General features: G+C 42.7%; 2 protein-coding genes across 10 annotated transcripts in view; both read right to left on the reverse strand.

Annotated features, from left to right (window-relative positions):
- Window positions 1-223: 223 nt before the first annotated feature.
- Window positions 224-10,873, reverse strand: dpf2 (double PHD fingers 2). Of its 3 annotated transcripts, none has more exons than XM_035625127.2 (12): window positions 10,747-10,873; window positions 8,956-9,116; window positions 8,472-8,579; window positions 8,108-8,286; window positions 7,918-8,010; window positions 7,373-7,451; window positions 6,807-6,848; window positions 4,474-4,611; window positions 4,197-4,328; window positions 3,452-3,564; window positions 3,247-3,328; window positions 224-2,421 (listed from the first exon to the last, which is right to left on the reverse strand). In XM_035625127.2, the coding sequence occupies exons 1-12, from the start codon at window positions 10,776-10,778 to the stop codon at window positions 2,339-2,341; spliced, it is 1,242 nt and encodes a 413-aa protein (XP_035481020.1). In that variant the 5' UTR covers window positions 10,779-10,873; the 3' UTR covers window positions 224-2,338. The 3 variants fall into 3 exon arrangements, with proteins under 3 accessions (XP_035481020.1, XP_035481022.1, XP_035481023.1); XM_035625129.2 differs by lacking the exon at window positions 10,747-10,873 and adding an exon at window positions 10,550-10,716; XM_035625130.2 differs by lacking the exon at window positions 6,807-6,848.
- Window positions 10,874-11,862: 989 nt separating this feature from the next.
- Window positions 11,863-17,717, reverse strand: part of LOC118301545 (spectrin beta chain, non-erythrocytic 1) — a 45,732-nt gene continuing 39,877 nt past the window's right edge. For 2 of the 7 annotated variants that reach the window (XM_035627150.2, XM_035627156.2), the window contains 5 exons: window positions 17,351-17,440; window positions 16,066-16,244; window positions 15,765-15,938; window positions 15,559-15,601; window positions 11,863-15,439 (listed from right to left, as the gene is read on the reverse strand). In XM_035627150.2, coding sequence (XP_035483043.2) covers window positions 15,227-15,439; window positions 15,559-15,601; window positions 15,765-15,938; window positions 16,066-16,244; window positions 17,351-17,440 — 699 coding nt within the window. In that variant the 3' untranslated portion in view covers window positions 11,863-15,226. The remainder of the gene's footprint in view (window positions 15,440-15,558; window positions 15,602-15,764; window positions 15,939-16,065; window positions 16,245-17,350; window positions 17,441-17,717) is intronic. The other 5 variants (XM_035627157.2, XM_035627158.2, XM_035627155.2 and 2 more) reach the window with 4 other exon arrangements.

The raw sequence follows: 17,717 nt of genomic DNA on the forward strand, positions 1-17,717 counted from the left end.
CTAGATGGCACAGAGCGAGCAGACTGAGGTGGAGCAGGAGGCTGAGTGATGAGAGCACATTTAGACCTTGGCTGCCATCTATTGGAATAAAACACATCTCTAATGGGTTTATTCTGCCCTGCCTTACAGTGTAAGACCGACAGGAGACATACAACTTATTCCTGGGCTTCCTCTAGCCTCTATCTCCTATCAAATCCCCACAAAGGAAACAACTATCAGCAGGTTATAGTGCTTAGTATTTTATTTTCCTGAAGACAAATTCCATACAATAACATTCCATCACAATCCAAATGAAAGTCCACCCAAAGAGAATTCACCGACTGAGTAAACCTGTGATCTTGGCTAAAACATTTTTTTGTGTTGAACAATTCTCTTCCAAAGTTGGGAACAAGAAAAATATACAATGGCATTAGAAAATAATTATATATATCTTGTTTATGACATTTCTGAGCGCGGCTTGTAAATTGCATACATGGTCCATCGTTACTTCAGCGCTCGACGTGCAGCTCCAAAGTTTGCCTCCTATTCACATTATGGGCTTTGCTTGTTGTTGTTCAGAGGTTTGGAAGAGAGCAGCTCGGCCGATCACAGGATTTACTAGGAAGGTACTTCCACTCAAGTCCCAGAACGTCCCCACACATCAGGTACGCAAACATCGATGAGTACAAAAACAACCAGCAAAAATATTCTAGTAGCCGCCGCTGTTTCTACAACGGTAAGTTTAAAAAACGTGATGAGAAAAGAAAAGCCAAGTTATACTTGTGTAATGCTTCGGTAATTGTTAGTTGACTATTGAAACGACATGACAGCACGGTTAATTTTATATTACACCACTTCCCGACACCTTTGCCCACCTAACGCATAGGCGACAACGTAGCGCGCAGATGTGTACTGAGCATGCACTTGTTTAAATGTAGAATACGCGGTTATTGAAGCAGATGCCACAGCCGTCATCACTATTCCTGCCTCGAGCCTTTGTCCGGTCTGTCTACGGTGTGTTCCGACCCTTCAAATACTGTCTCTGTCTGAGGTAAAGTTACCGCTTTGGCAGCTCAGCCAGACCTTTTAGCCTCGCTACAGAAGGAAACCGTTGCATGATAAAACTATGAAAGCAGTGACAAAAAGCAGCTGTTGTTCTATCAGGACTATCTAAACATATACACATCGTCCATAACTGCTAGATCTCTCTGTAATCATTTCTGAGAAAGAAGATTTACAATATCGCACATGATCTGCCATCTGAGATTAAACAGACCGAGTCTCACTTTCAGCAGGTGGCCATCTGCAAGGTCGCATAGTCCTCGACTATGTGACAATAATCTGGTGGCGTTACTACATCGGCAAATATTGGACATTGTATTATTAGCGAACTGCTAGAACACAGAACATGAAGGCTTTTAATCCTGATACCTGGCTGATAGTGCAAGTGTCATCTTTCAGATTTTACCAGAATTTGCATGATCATAACAATACCACCACATCTGTCAAAGGGGCCAGACATGCATGTGACTGCAGATGGTTTTTCAAGTCAAGTGTGAGTATGAACTGTGCCACTGCGTCCTCGTGCAGCCTCCCGGGCTCAGAGCAGCGAGAGCAGCGAGAGCAGCGCGGGCAGCGCGGGCAGCGCACGCTCGCGTGCGTGCGTGGCCGGCCAGTGGACGAGATGGAAAATCATTTACAGTCTAAGCTTATCCCTGTGACTCTAAAGTTAATCATCTAATATCAGCAACGCCATTAAAAGAAAATAAATGGCTGTGGATTTTTCCACTATGATGAGATGGACACTAATATATAAAGACCATTACATTACCATTCTTTTTCCAATGTGTACATACTTAACACTATTATATACCATAGAAATATATAAATACTATAAAATGTCTTATTTTTGGAACAGTGAGCCAGCATTGGCATGCTGCTTCAGTCCAACGAGCTCCAGTTCTGCTCCAGTCATAAACTCTATGCTGTAGGACAGAGACGAGGGTTTACCCACTTGGTACAGGTGGATGTGTAAAAAGGCGGAAACAGGAAGTCCTAGTTTGGCTTTTAATGCTGCGTGTCTGGAAATTCACTACTGCTCAAATTGGCTACGTGGCATATATCTCTGGGGCTAAATCTGAGCTCTGAACTGTGTAACAGTCATATCTGAAGCGAAGTGAGGCCAGTTTGGTTCGGTTTACTTCCCTTTTTTTACAATTCATCGCAGGGTCTGGAAACCCCTCCCTCGGGGGGTCAGCCTGTCAGAGCTCAGATTTCATCATCTGTCTTGGAAGGGGTACAACCACGTGGCAGCGGGGGACGGTCGGGTGACGTGGCAGCGTGCGGGCGGGGACGGCCATCACGATGGCGGGGCGTCCTGGTTCTGGTATATGGAGGCCTTGTCTTTTAACAGGGCCAGACATAGATGACAGCTCCAGCTCCCTGAGGGGCAAACAACAGATCGGTTAGTGTCGGAAATTTCCAAATGGTACCCAACAAGTAACTCATACATGTTCAGAAGGTACTGACTAAGGGCGCTTTCACACCTACAGGACCTTGTTTGGTCCGGACTGTCAGACTTTTCAGTTCAGTCTTAACTAAAACATTAGGAGTGAAAGGTGCTTTGGACCAACAGACTCAAATTTAGTCCGACCAATAGGGAGTTCTTGGTCCAGATCAAACTGAACCATTGGTTCTGTCCATTTGCAGTGTGAAAAAACTTTTTTTAAGTATTTCAGACCAATTACATGACGCTGAAAAAAAGCATTAGACGAGAAGAAGCAAAATAAGTCGAGAAGCAAAAGGAGGCTCGGCACCACATATGGGGAGGAGGGATCAAAATATCTAAATGTTATTTTTGCAGGCCTTCATTTGGCACATTAGAACTACTGTCGAGTACCGCGCCCCGATTTGTGGATGCTGGTAGTAATACCTAAATGATATTGAAGTTTTTCTCCATTGAAACAGTGAGACTACATGTCATACGCACACCTGTCTACAAACCAATCAATGTCAAGTTAACGTTGGTGATGGTGACACGACGTACTGTATGTCTTAAAAAACGTCTAGTGTGCTCCCTGAATTTGCAACCTGAGACCAAAACTAATCGGATCAAATTTCAACAATGTAAAAAAAATGACATGAACCTAGGTTTCGGACTCAGGTGTGAAAACACCCTCAGTAACACAAGTAGACACATTTCAGTGTCGTCCGACTCGAGGCTGTCGGGGGTCTGATAAATGCCGTAAAGCTGCGTGGTGAACTCACCCTCTGGAGGTTCGGACATGGGCGGGTTGAGACAGTACATGTGATAGCCTCGGTCACAGTCATCACAGAACAGGAGCTGATCCTGGAATGAACGAGACAACAACAAACACTTCAGCCCTCGGGCCCAAACGACCTGGATCCTACTCAACCCCGGGGGGTCGGGAGCACACAGTACGCTGTGATGAGTGAGAGAGGGTGAGCTCACGTCGTTCTCCGAGGTGCCGCAGATGTTGCAGCACTTGCACTCGATGCACTGCCAGCGGTACGTCTTCACGGCGGCCATCATCACAGGGGTGAACTGCAGGCAGGATGGGTGGCCTGTGTGGAGGAAAATTAATATACCACTTTTTTTTACAAAGATTATAATGGCCATTTTCCATCAATGTCCTTTTTTTGTCCTAAATTGCCATTATCACACCGGTAGTTGAAGGTGTTCTTACGCAGACCCAGTACAACAGATGTTTTCACTCTAAGTATTTCAGTTATGGTTCATTTAGGTTGTTGAGCAGATAGTAACATACAAGATGATTATATACCTGTAGCCTGTAGCGTGTTGATCCGGTTTGGTGAGGTCTGTTCTGAACTGAAGCTGGCCTGGTGAGAACTGTGTGCGCTCCCTCTACCTGTGTCTACCATTTCCTGTAACCTATACACGTGTATATATATATATATATATATATATATATATATATATACACACACATATACATATATATATATATATATATATATATGCGTGTGTGTGTATATATATATATATGTATATATATGTATATGTATATATATGTATACCCCTTCCTGTGCATCTAAAAAACACCACCCGTTATCCCAAATAATACAAGATCTATAACAAAATAACATGCCAACAGCAAACATAAATGGCTCCTATTATTACAATTACATCTGTGTAGATAAACTCTGTACTACTGTACTAATTCTCAGTAAAGTACCTGAGCGTCCACAGTCGGAGCAGGACACCAGCTCCTCTGACTGACCCGTCTTGTGATTGTTTTTGGAGTCTCCCAGGCAGAAATCACAGTAATTATTGGGCAACGCGAGACCGTCAGGTCCTTTCTTGGGAGCTGAGAAGAGAGATTAAAACACCCATGGTGCATCAGTGAACACTTACTCAAGACAACATATACGACTGGCCAGTTCTCAATGAGCACAGCAGCTCAAAACACCCCAGAAAGCCCCCCGATTGAACCTCGAGCGCCCGTCACTTACTTTTAGGTTCGTCGGGCGGCGGCGGAGCGGGCTCGCTGATCTCCGTCTCTTCCTTCTCCTCACCCTCCTCCTCGGCCAGGTGGGAGTGGGCGTAGTGGTAACTCAGGCCAGGACGGTTCTTGTAACGCTTCCCACAGACTGCCACCAACACCAGAAACACAACGTGTATGAAAACGACGAAAAGCGTGAGCAACGACCATGTCGCACAAAGTCAGTGGTGAGGGGAGGGTGACTAATGGAGAGGGTGACTCTTTCTCTATGGCGTTAGTGTGGTGGTTTTTGCACTTCTGACCAAAATATACTATTACTAGAACTGCTGAAAGTAGCAGACGTGTTACTATGATCGTATCTTCAGATGACGCTCTACAGTTTCCCATCTAAAACACAGATTTATATATTGTACATGAGCAGCCTACAGATTTAACTTCTGTAGGCTGGTGTGTCAGTATTTTGTGGTGGCAGGAGATAGCAAGACATGCTTACCTGTAAAAGTCTAAAGCAACTCATCTTTACAGTCTGTGACGACCTTACAGACAAACATTACATGTTCCAAAATATTCTGCCTGACTGACTTGGTGACGTCAGGAACATTTGACACACCAAAGGAAATCTAGAAGCCAAACTGCTCCATGTCTCTTTTTGTTTTGTGCCCGTATTTTGGCCTTTTAGAGCTTATTCCTTTAAAGTTGGGGTGCTAACACTTTTCGTTCTCGGCACGCCTTCCTAAAAAAAGCAGTGAGTTTATCCACTCTTTTGCGATTGGTTGGCCATTTAAGAGTGTGTGTCCGAAATGTCACACCCTTTACTCAGAGGCTTCCAGATCAGCTGTAAACAATACCGTAGCCACAGAAAACAATTAGCGATGGCTAGTTTTTTTCAGGCTCTTCGGGAGGAGTGTTCTCTCTAGGTGAGTTGGACTCCCTTCTGCCAGGACTTTGTAACCTAGCAGACCTTTTATTTGCACAAAAAAGGCTGCATGACGCAGTAAAGGAATAGGGGGAAAAACCTGACAAGCTCAATACTGGCACTTTAATATCAAGGTCTGCTCAATGACGTGATGTGTCGGCATGTACTAAGATGAAGAAGTTGTGGGAGCATGAAGAACATGCCGCGAGGCAATGTTTTTGGACACGCGTCGTCACATCCTCTGTGGTAGCACAGCGAGATAACATCTCAGCCACACGTCAGCAGTTAGGAAATGAGACTCTCAGTAACTGCAAAGTTGTGTGTGATATTCACGACCCTGGTTTTAACAAACGTCTTTGATTAGAGATGAGTAACTGACGCGCAGCGCCTCACCGGTGTCGACATAGTGGAGTAACACTGAAATACACTTAGACATGCACTTGTTCCGTCTGATTTAACTTCATACATCCATCTCTCTAAAATGTCGCGAGTGTATATGACCCCTGTAGATTGACATTAATCTCTGACATCTCGACACTGCTCCAAATATTAATGTCTGAGTCTAATCTGCGTTTATATTCCATTATCAGAGGGGTAAGAGAGGAGCCAACGGGATCGCGTAAAGAGGATTATTTGACTTAAGGGAGGACAAAGACGCCACTGTGAGCAGCTGTTGTCACAGGGGGTATGTGAGGTTTGTCATAAGATAACACCCGAGGACAAACAACTTCTTCTTTCATTTCCATAATTCCTCATTTTTCATTCCCTCAAAAGGAGAGCGTACCCGTTTCCTCTAACTGCCGTCTGAAGGGGTGATTACTCTACGGGACTGTTTTCTCCAGAGCATCTTGTTGCAGAAAACACAGCTAGTCACACGCTGGGTGATCGTGTGCAGTGGCAGAAAGATGAGAAAATAAATATTCCCCAAAGGTCAAACACTTATCAAACTGACTTAAAAGCAGAGGCGGCAGCTCACTCTCAAACATGAGACACGGAATGAGACGTAACAGGATGCAGAGGTGGTGACAAGGACAAGAAAATCTGTAATGCAGTTGCACACATTAAATAAAGACTAAAGCACGGAGAGAGAGAGAGAAAAAAACCAGCAACAGGATTCAGCTTCTAGATTATCTAACTGTGGGATGTTCAAGGCCAGATTGACTTTCATGGGCCACAGATCATCTTTTATGGGCTCATATCATTGTCTGATTAGAGACTACAGTTTAATTTGGGTGTATAATAACAGTGTTGACCTTCTCTAAATCTAGTTAATTACGTTAAAGAAAATGGCGCAGAACGGAAACACTCACGCTATGAAATGAACAACAAAATGGGTCAAATCAACTAACGGACAGAAAATAAATTAACAGGCAGTGAAGACAAAAGACAAGGCAGACTAGAGTAAATAAAGAATGAGAGAAATATACCTCTTTCAGAAGGTTTTGAAATATGCTTTTGTTTGATAGTGTCTGGAAGAGAGAAGAGAAGGAGAAGGAGAGCACAGACAGAGACTCAGAGAAACAGGCCGACAGAGGATCAGTCGGTCAGTGCTGCCCGACTCAGAACTGCAGCTGAAAGTGAAAATGCTTCATAAAAAGAGGAAAATAAAACACATCGAGCAGTACAGATACTCAGTTCGACAAAAACCAAAGAAGAGACGGAAACACCCCCCCCTTTGCCCCCTGCCCATGGAAAGATTGAGATGCGAGTATATAGGAAATGTTGAAATCATCATGACAAACAAAAAACAAAACAGCTAAGCCTCAACTAGCTTTATAGACAATCACACACAGTAAGTCTGAGAAGGAGCAGACGGGAATACAGAGGAGAACGTGAAGAGATTAGGGAGAGGATGTGAAGGAACAGGATAAAAAATGAGGACTGGGCCAAAGTCTTTCTTTTTAAATTCTAATCATTACAGCTATTAACATCTGCAGTGACGCTCTACTCTGACTCAAGTTCACATGCTCTGCTCCCCCCCGTCAGGACTCACTGTCACAGGCATACGGCTTGTCTCTGTCCTCCAGTGCTGCCGTGTCCAGCTTCTTCCTGCTGCTGCCCACTCCTCGGCCCTGAGGACACAGGAATTATTACAGTCATTGGGAGTAAATAAAAAGTAATGAAATGTCTACAGATGTGTCACGTTTTAGTAATTTAGCTTCTGCCAAGGAGTTTTATAAACCAATTTATTCTATAATGTGCATTTTACAAAATTTCATGATCAAGTAATATTGTTTTTCATTTGTTGAATGTACAAGAAATACAGAATTTATTCCTCCAGCCTCCAGACAAATTCTGGTCAGATGTAAACGCGGAAACATTAGATTTCAGACACACAATAACAATTTAACATTGAACAAATGGTGAATTTGAACATTCACCATGTGGGAGCGGCTGGTACATGTTCATATTTTATAAAGTTAACTTTCCACGCTGGTATGTAACTGAATCTGAATGGACTTTGTGAATCGAAATTTAGATTATTGCTGATAGACAGACAGACAGAGAAGGTGTATTCTATCAAAGGCAGTTATCTACCTTCCCTTTCCCTTTGCCTCTTCTTTTAGGCGTGTCTTCCTCATAGTCGTCATCATCTAGGTCGTCCAGGAAGTCATCTGGCTCGAGGATTCTCTATGTAAGAGGCAATGAGGAAAAAATCAGGCAAATAATTGGAGAGTTGAACAATTTTCTTGACTCCAAACATATCATATGCCGAAAAAACAAGAACCTTTCTGATCCGAGCTGCAGGGTTCAGGCCTCCGGTGTAGTCGCTCGTGTTTGAATCTTCTTCGGACCCTCGCAGCTCTGCGGTCGTGCGCTTCTCCAAGGCATCTCCCTTCAGCAGGGCCTCCAGGCTGCTGCCGTCCGACGACATAAGAGCATCCTTCTTCACACCTACATCCAGCTCTATGAACGCATAGATGCCAGCAGAAAAACAAGAACATTAGCATACTCTACTGCAAGAACATGTAATTTTTACCAGCCCATGAAATATTTATGATATTCCTTTCAAGCAAAGCCTTTTTATAGCTTTTTCTTTAAAAGGTGAAACGGTAAAAAGGGCTGAGCTGAGCTGCATGCTGTGGTCGTACCTGACTTGACAGGGGGGAAGATAAGTCGTGGGTCCTCTGGGGGATGAGATCGACGCTTCTTCCTCCACCTCCTGGACGGGTAGGTGTAGAGCTGCCCTGGGGCCATGCCTGAGAAGCAGCAGAACAGATTCATTGAAACAACACTAACGATTCGAAAACAGAACATGGCAACATATTCATAAACTGACGGGGGAAAGAACATTTTTATTTGTTCTTCACTTAGCCCTCTGAGCCTCGTGAGGGGCACAGCTGGATTATATAAATCAGCAGTTTGGTTTGTTGTTTAAATGTTAAATATGACTTTTTGCCCCAAGTGTTTCTTTTGTTTTCTGAACTTTCCCCCCGATCATTTCCTTCCCACCAATTCGTGCAACTCTTAAATCTTTAAAACACTTTGGGAGCCTTACCGTGACCTCGTGTCAAAACTTAATGTTTAGGTTTCAGCTTTAGACAATATTTTCAGTGAACATGTTTCGTATCTCACCTGGTCCCCTGTGTCTCTTCTCCATCCAGATGTAGCAGTTGCTCTGAGCGACGCCGGTCTGAGAGTCGAGGAACGGCATTCGGACGCTCCTCTCGGCACAGAGCCGGGCGTTGTAGTTGTGACACTGCTCCATGGCATCTCTGTAGTACTGCTCTCCCAGCCTGCCCCAACAAACAAAAACGTGTTAGATGCTGGATGATAATGTTATAAAGACAAAAATATCAGCAGGCAACTCCTGGGGCTACCACCACAACAACAGTACATTCTTACTTTGAACTTCTGAACCTCTCTGTCAGTTTCTTTGTTGTGCTGCCACCTTGAGATCACTCACTAGACTAATGTCTCCGTACTTCATGACATATTCATGAGAGCGCCACAGCAGGTTCCTTTCTCGTTGGTACATCAACAACAAAAAGCTCGGTAGTCAGCACAGTCAGGAGTGCGCCGTGTTTTCATCATAAACATAACTCAAACATGAATATTCCCTTTCAAGATATCTGAAGTCTGCACTGCCTTCAGTCGTCTGACCGACAGCTGCAGCTACTGAGGCTGTCAGGGGCCCTGGAGCAAGGCACTTTTTCAAATTCAAGGATCCTCATTTGTGTAAAAGCGTTGGTGCGTGTGGGCGGCACACATAATGCAACAACATACATCGTATCACACACACAACATCCAGAGAGCAATCAACGGCGGTGAGCACAGCTCACAACTGTAAAAGTAATAGGTGAATAATAAATAGGGTTAAAGTTAATAATACATTTACAACAGCAATATCCATGGCAGTGGAGCTGTAGAGCACCAAAGCAGTTGTATTAAGGTTTGAATCTATTGTTGACAAACTTTAATGCGCAATCTGATCATTACATTATACATTTTTTGTAAAAATGCAATCATTCTGTTGAATGATCAAAGTTTCCCTCTGTTGTCTGTCTTCTATTGAGTCAATACCAGACTGGAAACTGGAGGCTCTGTATATGGAGAACAACTCAAACATCTGTTTAATCTGAGTATATTACTCATGTTAACTATAATGTCTAGTATTGATGCACGGGGCTGTAGTTATAACTTGTTGGACAGGATTTAATGAGTTGAATTGAAATGATCATTCTGGCAGAGACTTAACATACGGAGGAGTGGGGTCTTCATACAGTGACTGCCTGCATGAAGACCCCACTCCTTCCTGAGTCTTCTGTACAGACAACGGAAGTGAAAAGCACGTTTCTGTACAACTCGGTGTGGGTCACTGGAAACTTTTGACTCTTCCGAGAAGTTACTACACGAGAGTGACAGACGTGAACGCCTCAGTGACTTGCACCACCGGCGGTCCCGGGATGAGAGGCGCTGATCTTCGAGGGCCAGAGTTCATTCATTCTCGACGGCTCGTCCAGTCACTCCGCCCTGACCGCGGTTCACTCTCTTTAGCTTGTTAGCGAGCCACCTAGCTACTACTCAACCGACGTTAGCAGCGCGGCGACCGCTTCGGTTAGAGACAGAGAGAGAGAGAGAGACCACGATATCTACATCGAACACATTTACACTCAAACCACTGCATGTTGTACATTAGACTCGTCAGCTGCGTTGTCTGCTAACTTACTCTTCCATACCAGGATGTGAGCGGACACGACGGTTCCCCGCAGCTCTTTTTGGCTAACCTCACTCTCAAGTCACTGGAAATAATGTCGCTAAGCTAGCGAGAGACACGACACCGGCGGACGGTGCGAGAGTCGCTACGGTGCGACCTGGTGTCAACGAGCAGGAAGTGAGGTGTGAACAAAAAGACCAAACACTTACAGTTTGACAACATTCTCGACAACAGCCGCCATCTTGCTCTGACACACGGGGGAAGTGGCTGCGGGCTAACGTGTGCCCTCTGTGCGGACTGCTAAGGCAAGAGGGAGCAGGAGGAGCGCGGTGTCTGGAGCCCCCTACCGGTGGTGCTGTGCCACTGCAGGGGTTTGAGCACAATGCTGCAAACCTGCTCTGATTAAGTTTTAGTTAATTGATGATTATTTTATATTTAATTTGTTATTGTATTTGGGATGTTACTTTTCTGCCCCATTCAACGCTTTTGAAATTTGACATTTTGAGTATTATTTGAATATTCAACCATGTCTTATAATTCATCGTATAATTTTTTCCGATACAATTTTATTGTTTTAACATCCTTTGTTTACCATATTCTGTTAAACAGAACATATTACCTTAACCAGGCAACATTTTTCTGGAAAATGTTCTTAATAACAATAAATATACATTATTTAATATACATTATGAGAGTGTAAAATAAATTAGTTTTTGACCATATATAGTTGGTATATTAAGATAAATATTTAAACAGATTGTCATGAAGGGATAGTCTACTTTAACTGACCATAAATCTCTCTCAAACCGTGTTTTTCGACTGTGGGGAAATGTTTACGGAGACTGCTTTTATTTTTGGTGCTGGCTACAGAAAACAAGATGCTACGAAGTGGCAGTTGCTGAATTTTGTGGTTGGTCAGGCCAAGTTGTCGATTGATAAAAGCAGGAAGGACAGGACAGGAAATGTGTCCGGACACGAGCTGACGCACATGTACGTGTCTCTGGTGAGAGCCAGAGTGAGAGTGGACTTCAGGTTCCACTCTCTGATGAACGACATGCAAGAGTTTTTGAATCAGTGGTGTTTCACCACGGCTGTGTTCAGTGGAGGAGGGTGAGCTCATCTTTCACTGTGTTTATGATCTGATTCATTCTGGTTTTCTGTTATTTTGTTGTTGTGTTTTTTTCTCTCATTTCATTTGTAGAGGACGCGATGTTCTCTTGTGAATCTTAATAAACATTGTTTTAAAATTCAAAAAAATCTCTCTCTCTCTCAAAACGTTGGCTAACCCGTTTCCAACATTAAAGAACCCCACCAAACCATCATCATATTTTTCATTAAACCATGTTTTATTATTCCTAATATTAGATGTAGATACACAAGTCAACAAACATTATCTTCGATTTTTGTAATGAAAATGCTCCACAGCACACTGACATCGTGTGGAAGGGTCTGGTATTACAGACACGTACCTGAAAATGGACAGCAGTTATACTTTTTGCACTAAGTCGCATTAGTAACAGTAGTAGTAATAGTAACAACAGTAGCAATAATGATAATAATAGCAATTAATAATAGTAGTGGTATTAACAACTCTGAATTACAGAGGGAGGAACAGACATTCGTCAAAAGTAATGAGAATTGAAGGTAGTCGGACAGGCTTATCAAATGCTGCAAGACAGACTACTGGATGAAAAAATACAAGCTCCCACTAGACAGCAAATATCCTGCCTTCTTCTAAAAAAGGAAGCAAAAATTGTCACCAGTCGGTTTTCACTCATATCTAATACTCAACAAATAAAAGTGGTTTTCTTCATTAAGTACTCCAGTGTGAAAAGTACTCTCATAACCAAAAACTCATCTCTTTGACATCAATAACAAGCACACATCCGACGCTCTGCTCATATTTAAAAGGATGCCTTTGCAACATCGAGTCACAGCCGGCTGAGGACATTTCCACAAGACTGGATCGCCAAGGTCATTCTGCATTGAATGTACAGTACAGTATTAATGTGTGAGTGTGTGCGTGAGTGAGAGAGCTCATGTACAGTATGTCAAGTATAATATTTTTGCTTCACATGGCCAATTTGGCCAAACTAATTTGAATCATCGCACATTCAAATGGGCTGATAAGAAAATACACTGAGCTATAAACTTGAGCTCCCAAACGTCGGATGGATGATGTCTGATGTCCAGAACTTAGAGAAACGGCTCATCCAACTGGGGGAGAATGATCCATATGAAATTGTGCACAAAGTACGCAAACTGCGCTGGCTCACCAATGTATGCAACAACCTTTTTAACCTGTTCAGCTTTTGGTTTAAGGCTAAAACTAGACTGACCCCAGGAGCTCTGTCACACACCCAGGATGCAAAGTCCGCCTGACAGGGACAAGGCAGAGTTGATAACGTTTGGAGCAGGTGCGGTCAACTGAAGTCTCCAAGTGGACGTTCAGATACTCCTCTGATTTGACCAACAGTTCCACATTCATTTGGGACTGGAGAATAAGGCCAACCTGACTAAACTGCAACCAAAGTTTGGTGCGACATTCCTGTGAACTAACCAGCCCTCCAAGACGTGGTACTGTACGCATCCAGTCAAGTACCAGCTTTAAAGAGCCACTTTCAAAATGTAATACATTTCAAATTATTGATTACCAGCAACCTACTTGTACTGTAACTTCCTTTAGCTTTTTGGCTGTTACAAAAGGCAAATGAACACTTGGATTTAAGTAACTGACTATAAACACAGTTACCAACAATTTCCAATAGTCTCAGTAGTCTTGCGCTAATGCTTAGTCTCAAAATTTACAGTAAATGCCCTTTCCTTTTAAACAAGAACAGTATTTAAGACTAAATATCTTTTTTTAATACATTAAATTAATGTAAATGCCAATTACTGAGAAGTCGTTGCTCTCCAACCCTGAATATGAAGTGATCTATGTTTTCAGAGCACATCAACACACAAAAGAACAGATGAGACAGACACAAGTATAAACCTACATGAAGTCATGCCACATATGCGAGAGAAAAGAGAATTTAGGACTTTTCCCTCTTTAGCTTTACATGGTTTTCTGTTGATTCATATTGTCCCTGCATATATAATCCACTGACACATGTTCGATCATTGCCACAGGGCACATTTTTAACATTCTGGTCCTTGTACTAAGAAATATTTCTCTAATGGAAGGTGGGATTGTAAAAAAAAGGGAGGTTCAGTGTATCTGTAGTGGGTTCAAGTAAGGCTCAGTACACCTCTCTCTGTCGGGGAGCACATAAACCGCATTCTTCTCTGCCTGTCCAATCTCACTTCCACACCCCTCACTTCACCTGTAATAAGACCCTGTCAGCTGTCCGCCTGTCCTGCTCACGTGTGCTTCAGCTTTTTATCTACAAACTACCCCACGCCTTCACACCAGCAGATGGAGAGAGAACAGAAATAGTTATTAGGAGAATGAAACAGAAATAATAAAAACCGTCTTGAGAAACTTCATTGGTAATGTCACCTTACATATATTAACAACCAAAAGCAAAAGAGAGCGTATTTTATGAAAAAATTCCAGTTTGATTTTGCGTCTGGCTTTCGTCTGCATTTGCATACCAAAAGCAGCATCCACATGGCTGCACTTAATTAGGAATAACATAAAAGTGCAAAATCCACAGCACCACAACTCTCACACACAAGCACACACACACAAGCACGCACGCACGCACTAGAAAACTAATCTTCTCTGCTTTGTACAGAAAGAAATGTTGGAAATCAAGCAGAAAAGACCACTCAAAAGAAATAATCAAATACAGGCAAAATTTGAGATAAAATAAAAAATAAAACCACTTATTAAATATATATTTATATATATCATATTATATTCCCAGTGAAAGTTGTGATCATTTACTGCACACAGCTAAAACTTGAAAGAGTTTTATTTTTTTCTCAAAACACCTCAACAACTGTCATTCCTTAAAAAAAAAAAAAAAACATACAAGGGCAAGCCCAACATTTTCCACTAGTTTAACTAAATGTATTTCTCTCCACAACATAGATCAAGATTATCTACTGTCAGATTTGTTTTCTCAAACCAGCAATAGCAAAAGATAAATAACAATAATAATAATAATAATAGCAATAATATTGGTCAGGTTAATAACATCAATACTAAGAACAGAAAAATAGACTGATGTGATCCTTCCCAAAGAGAGAAAAAGTGGAGGAAATAAAACCAGAGTGCACCCCAGTGGAAAGCCACCATCCAGTGTTTTATTAGTGACACAGCATCAAAACGACTCTGCTAGTGAAGACTCACTGAAAAGGAAAAGTTCAAGCTGAAGAGGAGCCGATTTGGTGGATTGGAAGTGAACCGGGCCTGGATCCCAGCGTATGACTATTACTGACTCAGACTAGGCTCTGCTGGTTGGCGGACTTCGCCTTTGGATGAGGGCTTTCATTGTTGGGTGCAGCTAAATGTGAAATGTGGATCGGGAGATCAAAAAAGCCAATGACAGGTAAAACCGGCGAGGGAGAGAAAGAAAAGAAAACAAAGTTCTCTGAATGCTGCATACGGTACAGTAGCTGTCGAGAGATTCCTTGGGGCCTGCACTGAGAGCAGTGTGTTTGTTTGAACCGTTTGTACTTTTCTATTTACCTGCTACACATTGGACAAATGCAGTTTCCACTGTTGATTTCACAAGTGTTCTATTTCTTCTTGCCAAAGAAGCTGAACCTCTTCTCGCGATCCTTCTCCTTCCCCTCTCTGTTGCGCATGGTAACACCTCCAGCGTCACCTGCGCCGGGGGAGATGGGAGGCATCGTCATTGCGCGGCTGAGGGCCCGCGGACCTCCAGGCGAGTCTCCTGATCCTGTTGGAATGGAACCGAGGATGGAGTGGATCCAGGCGCTCATTTCCGCCTTTAAGCAGACAATAAACGTTATTATACATCAGGCAAAATTACAGCACGCAAGCAAGATATTTTTTCTACACAAATATAAATTGTATTTATTTATTTTAGTAGTTCTATACATCTCACCTCATCTTTGGCTTGGAACAGGTACTCTTTACCATCCCCGAGCCTGCAGACACAGTAGAAGAGGTGATGAGCTTTAAAGTCTAACGTCAACATTTCGCCATTTTCTTGAGTATTTCATCATATCTTCTTATTTTATTTATGAAGTCCAGCAGCGTGACAACAGTACTTTATCACAAATCCTTTTTTAGACGCCATCTCTCTCTTACCTGAGCTTGAATACATTTTTCCTCTTCTTATAGTCATTGGCTACCTCACACACGGCCTCTCCAAGGCTGATGGGTACCTCTCCGTGATATGGAATGCCGTTGCTGGCGCTTTTTCCGTCTTTGTAGAAACCGAGACTTCCTTTTCTTAAGACACAGTACACGTTCTGCCAGGACCTGTGGGAGCACATTATTTATTTGTCTATTATCCACTGGGACAAACTCAAGAAACTCTTGAAATCTCTCTCCAGTCTTCAGTTTCCGGCCTCTGCACTTGACTGACTCCCCTAAAAACAACACTCACCTGCTAGCTGCCTTTCTGCTGTGGGACTCCATCTCCTGTTTTCGACAGAGCATCCCCTCCATTGTCTCTGGATCGGACTCTGCACCTCCCCTGCTTGGCAACGTGGCGGACGGCTCAAGGCGAGAAGACGCCAGCCCACTGTCCCTACCTGGTCCGTTCACTGACTCCGACTCGGAGCCCTGTGGTAAAACCAGACAGGAATGTTGGTAAGGACGCAGAATAACAACAACAACAACAACACGTGACTGGATGGAAGTAGTGAGCAGCAAAGCAGCCATTCACAGCCACACATGAAGAGCCATGATGACGTTTGCTTAGATGGCAGTGTATGATTACCTGAGGTAAGAGCATAGCATGGGTTGAAAGGGTCCATGTAATCACATAATCACAATTGCAGTACACTGATATTTACCAGGACAATTACAGTCAATTACAGAGTAAGACAGAGAGTTTATTTAACCATACCTCTAGGAAACATGTACTGTATGCTACACTGAACAAATTATAAAGTTAAATTGTTCAAAAATAAAATGTACCAAAAGAAAAGAGCATAACAACACTCGGCTGTTAACTGTCTTTTTACAATTTACATTGCAAATACAAATGCAATGTTAATATTATTATTCCAAAGATAATCTTTATCTTTTCAGTCAAACCTCAATAAGCTACTGAGTAAGTGTAAATAAGTAAATGATGACACTACATTGTAACACAAGCACAGACAAAAACACAAACACATACTGTTAAACTGTTTAAAGCCTTAATTCTTCTATATCTCTTGGATAAAGTGTTTCAGCTTTTTTTTTTTTACCACAAGTCTTTTACATAAAATCCACAGACAACATGATGCCTTCAAAGTACTTCATTGTGACAGTAGCAATAACCCCTTTACACAAAGAACTGTTAACTTTACTCCATCGAACGATTCCCACACTCATCACAGCGACTGTGCACATGCAGGGAACGACTCAAACGAACTACATATAAATTGGCCTCAAACAGCTAGAGAATCACCACATTTACAACTCTGGGCTTCACATTTACATTTACTCCTGTCCTGGTCAATATGAGCACATGTACAACCTGTACACTGCATATTTGATCCATGAAGACAATCTGTTCATGAATCTGCATCATGCCTTTAAACAGCAATGGGGCTCATTAACAAAAATTACAAAAAAATTAAGCAATGGGTTGCATCTGTGACAAAATAAAGAGGCGCTGCAGTTGACCAGGAGCTGAGCAGAGGCTGTGAATTGGACGAGGGGGAAGCTACAGAGCTGACCTTGGTACTCACACGCTCCGGCTGCTTTGGCTTACACACACGTTTAGGCTCTGATTTCTTTCCCACTGACAACGATATCGATAAGCACTGCTGGTAAGAACGCAATAAGACACTGTTAAGAAGTCTTTGTCCGGGAGAAAACGTGGTCAGTTCATACAGAAGTGGCTCCCTCTCTTTGAGATTCTTCTCTGTAGTATCAGCTGCAGACCTAGACATAGGTTTACTGCAGCACTTCCCAGTAGCAGCCATTGTACAGTAGGCTGCTTACTAGTTTCATGTAACATTGATTAAAGTTTAGTCCCAAACCCCCCCCATTACAGGTACACTGTCATTTTATCAGGGTCCCTGATGAGTGTCTGATACTCTG

Source organism: Scophthalmus maximus, chromosome 2 (assembly GCF_022379125.1).
Source record: "Scophthalmus maximus strain ysfricsl-2021 chromosome 2, ASM2237912v1, whole genome shotgun sequence".
NCBI classification, from domain to species: Eukaryota; Metazoa; Chordata; class Actinopteri; order Pleuronectiformes; family Scophthalmidae; genus Scophthalmus; species Scophthalmus maximus.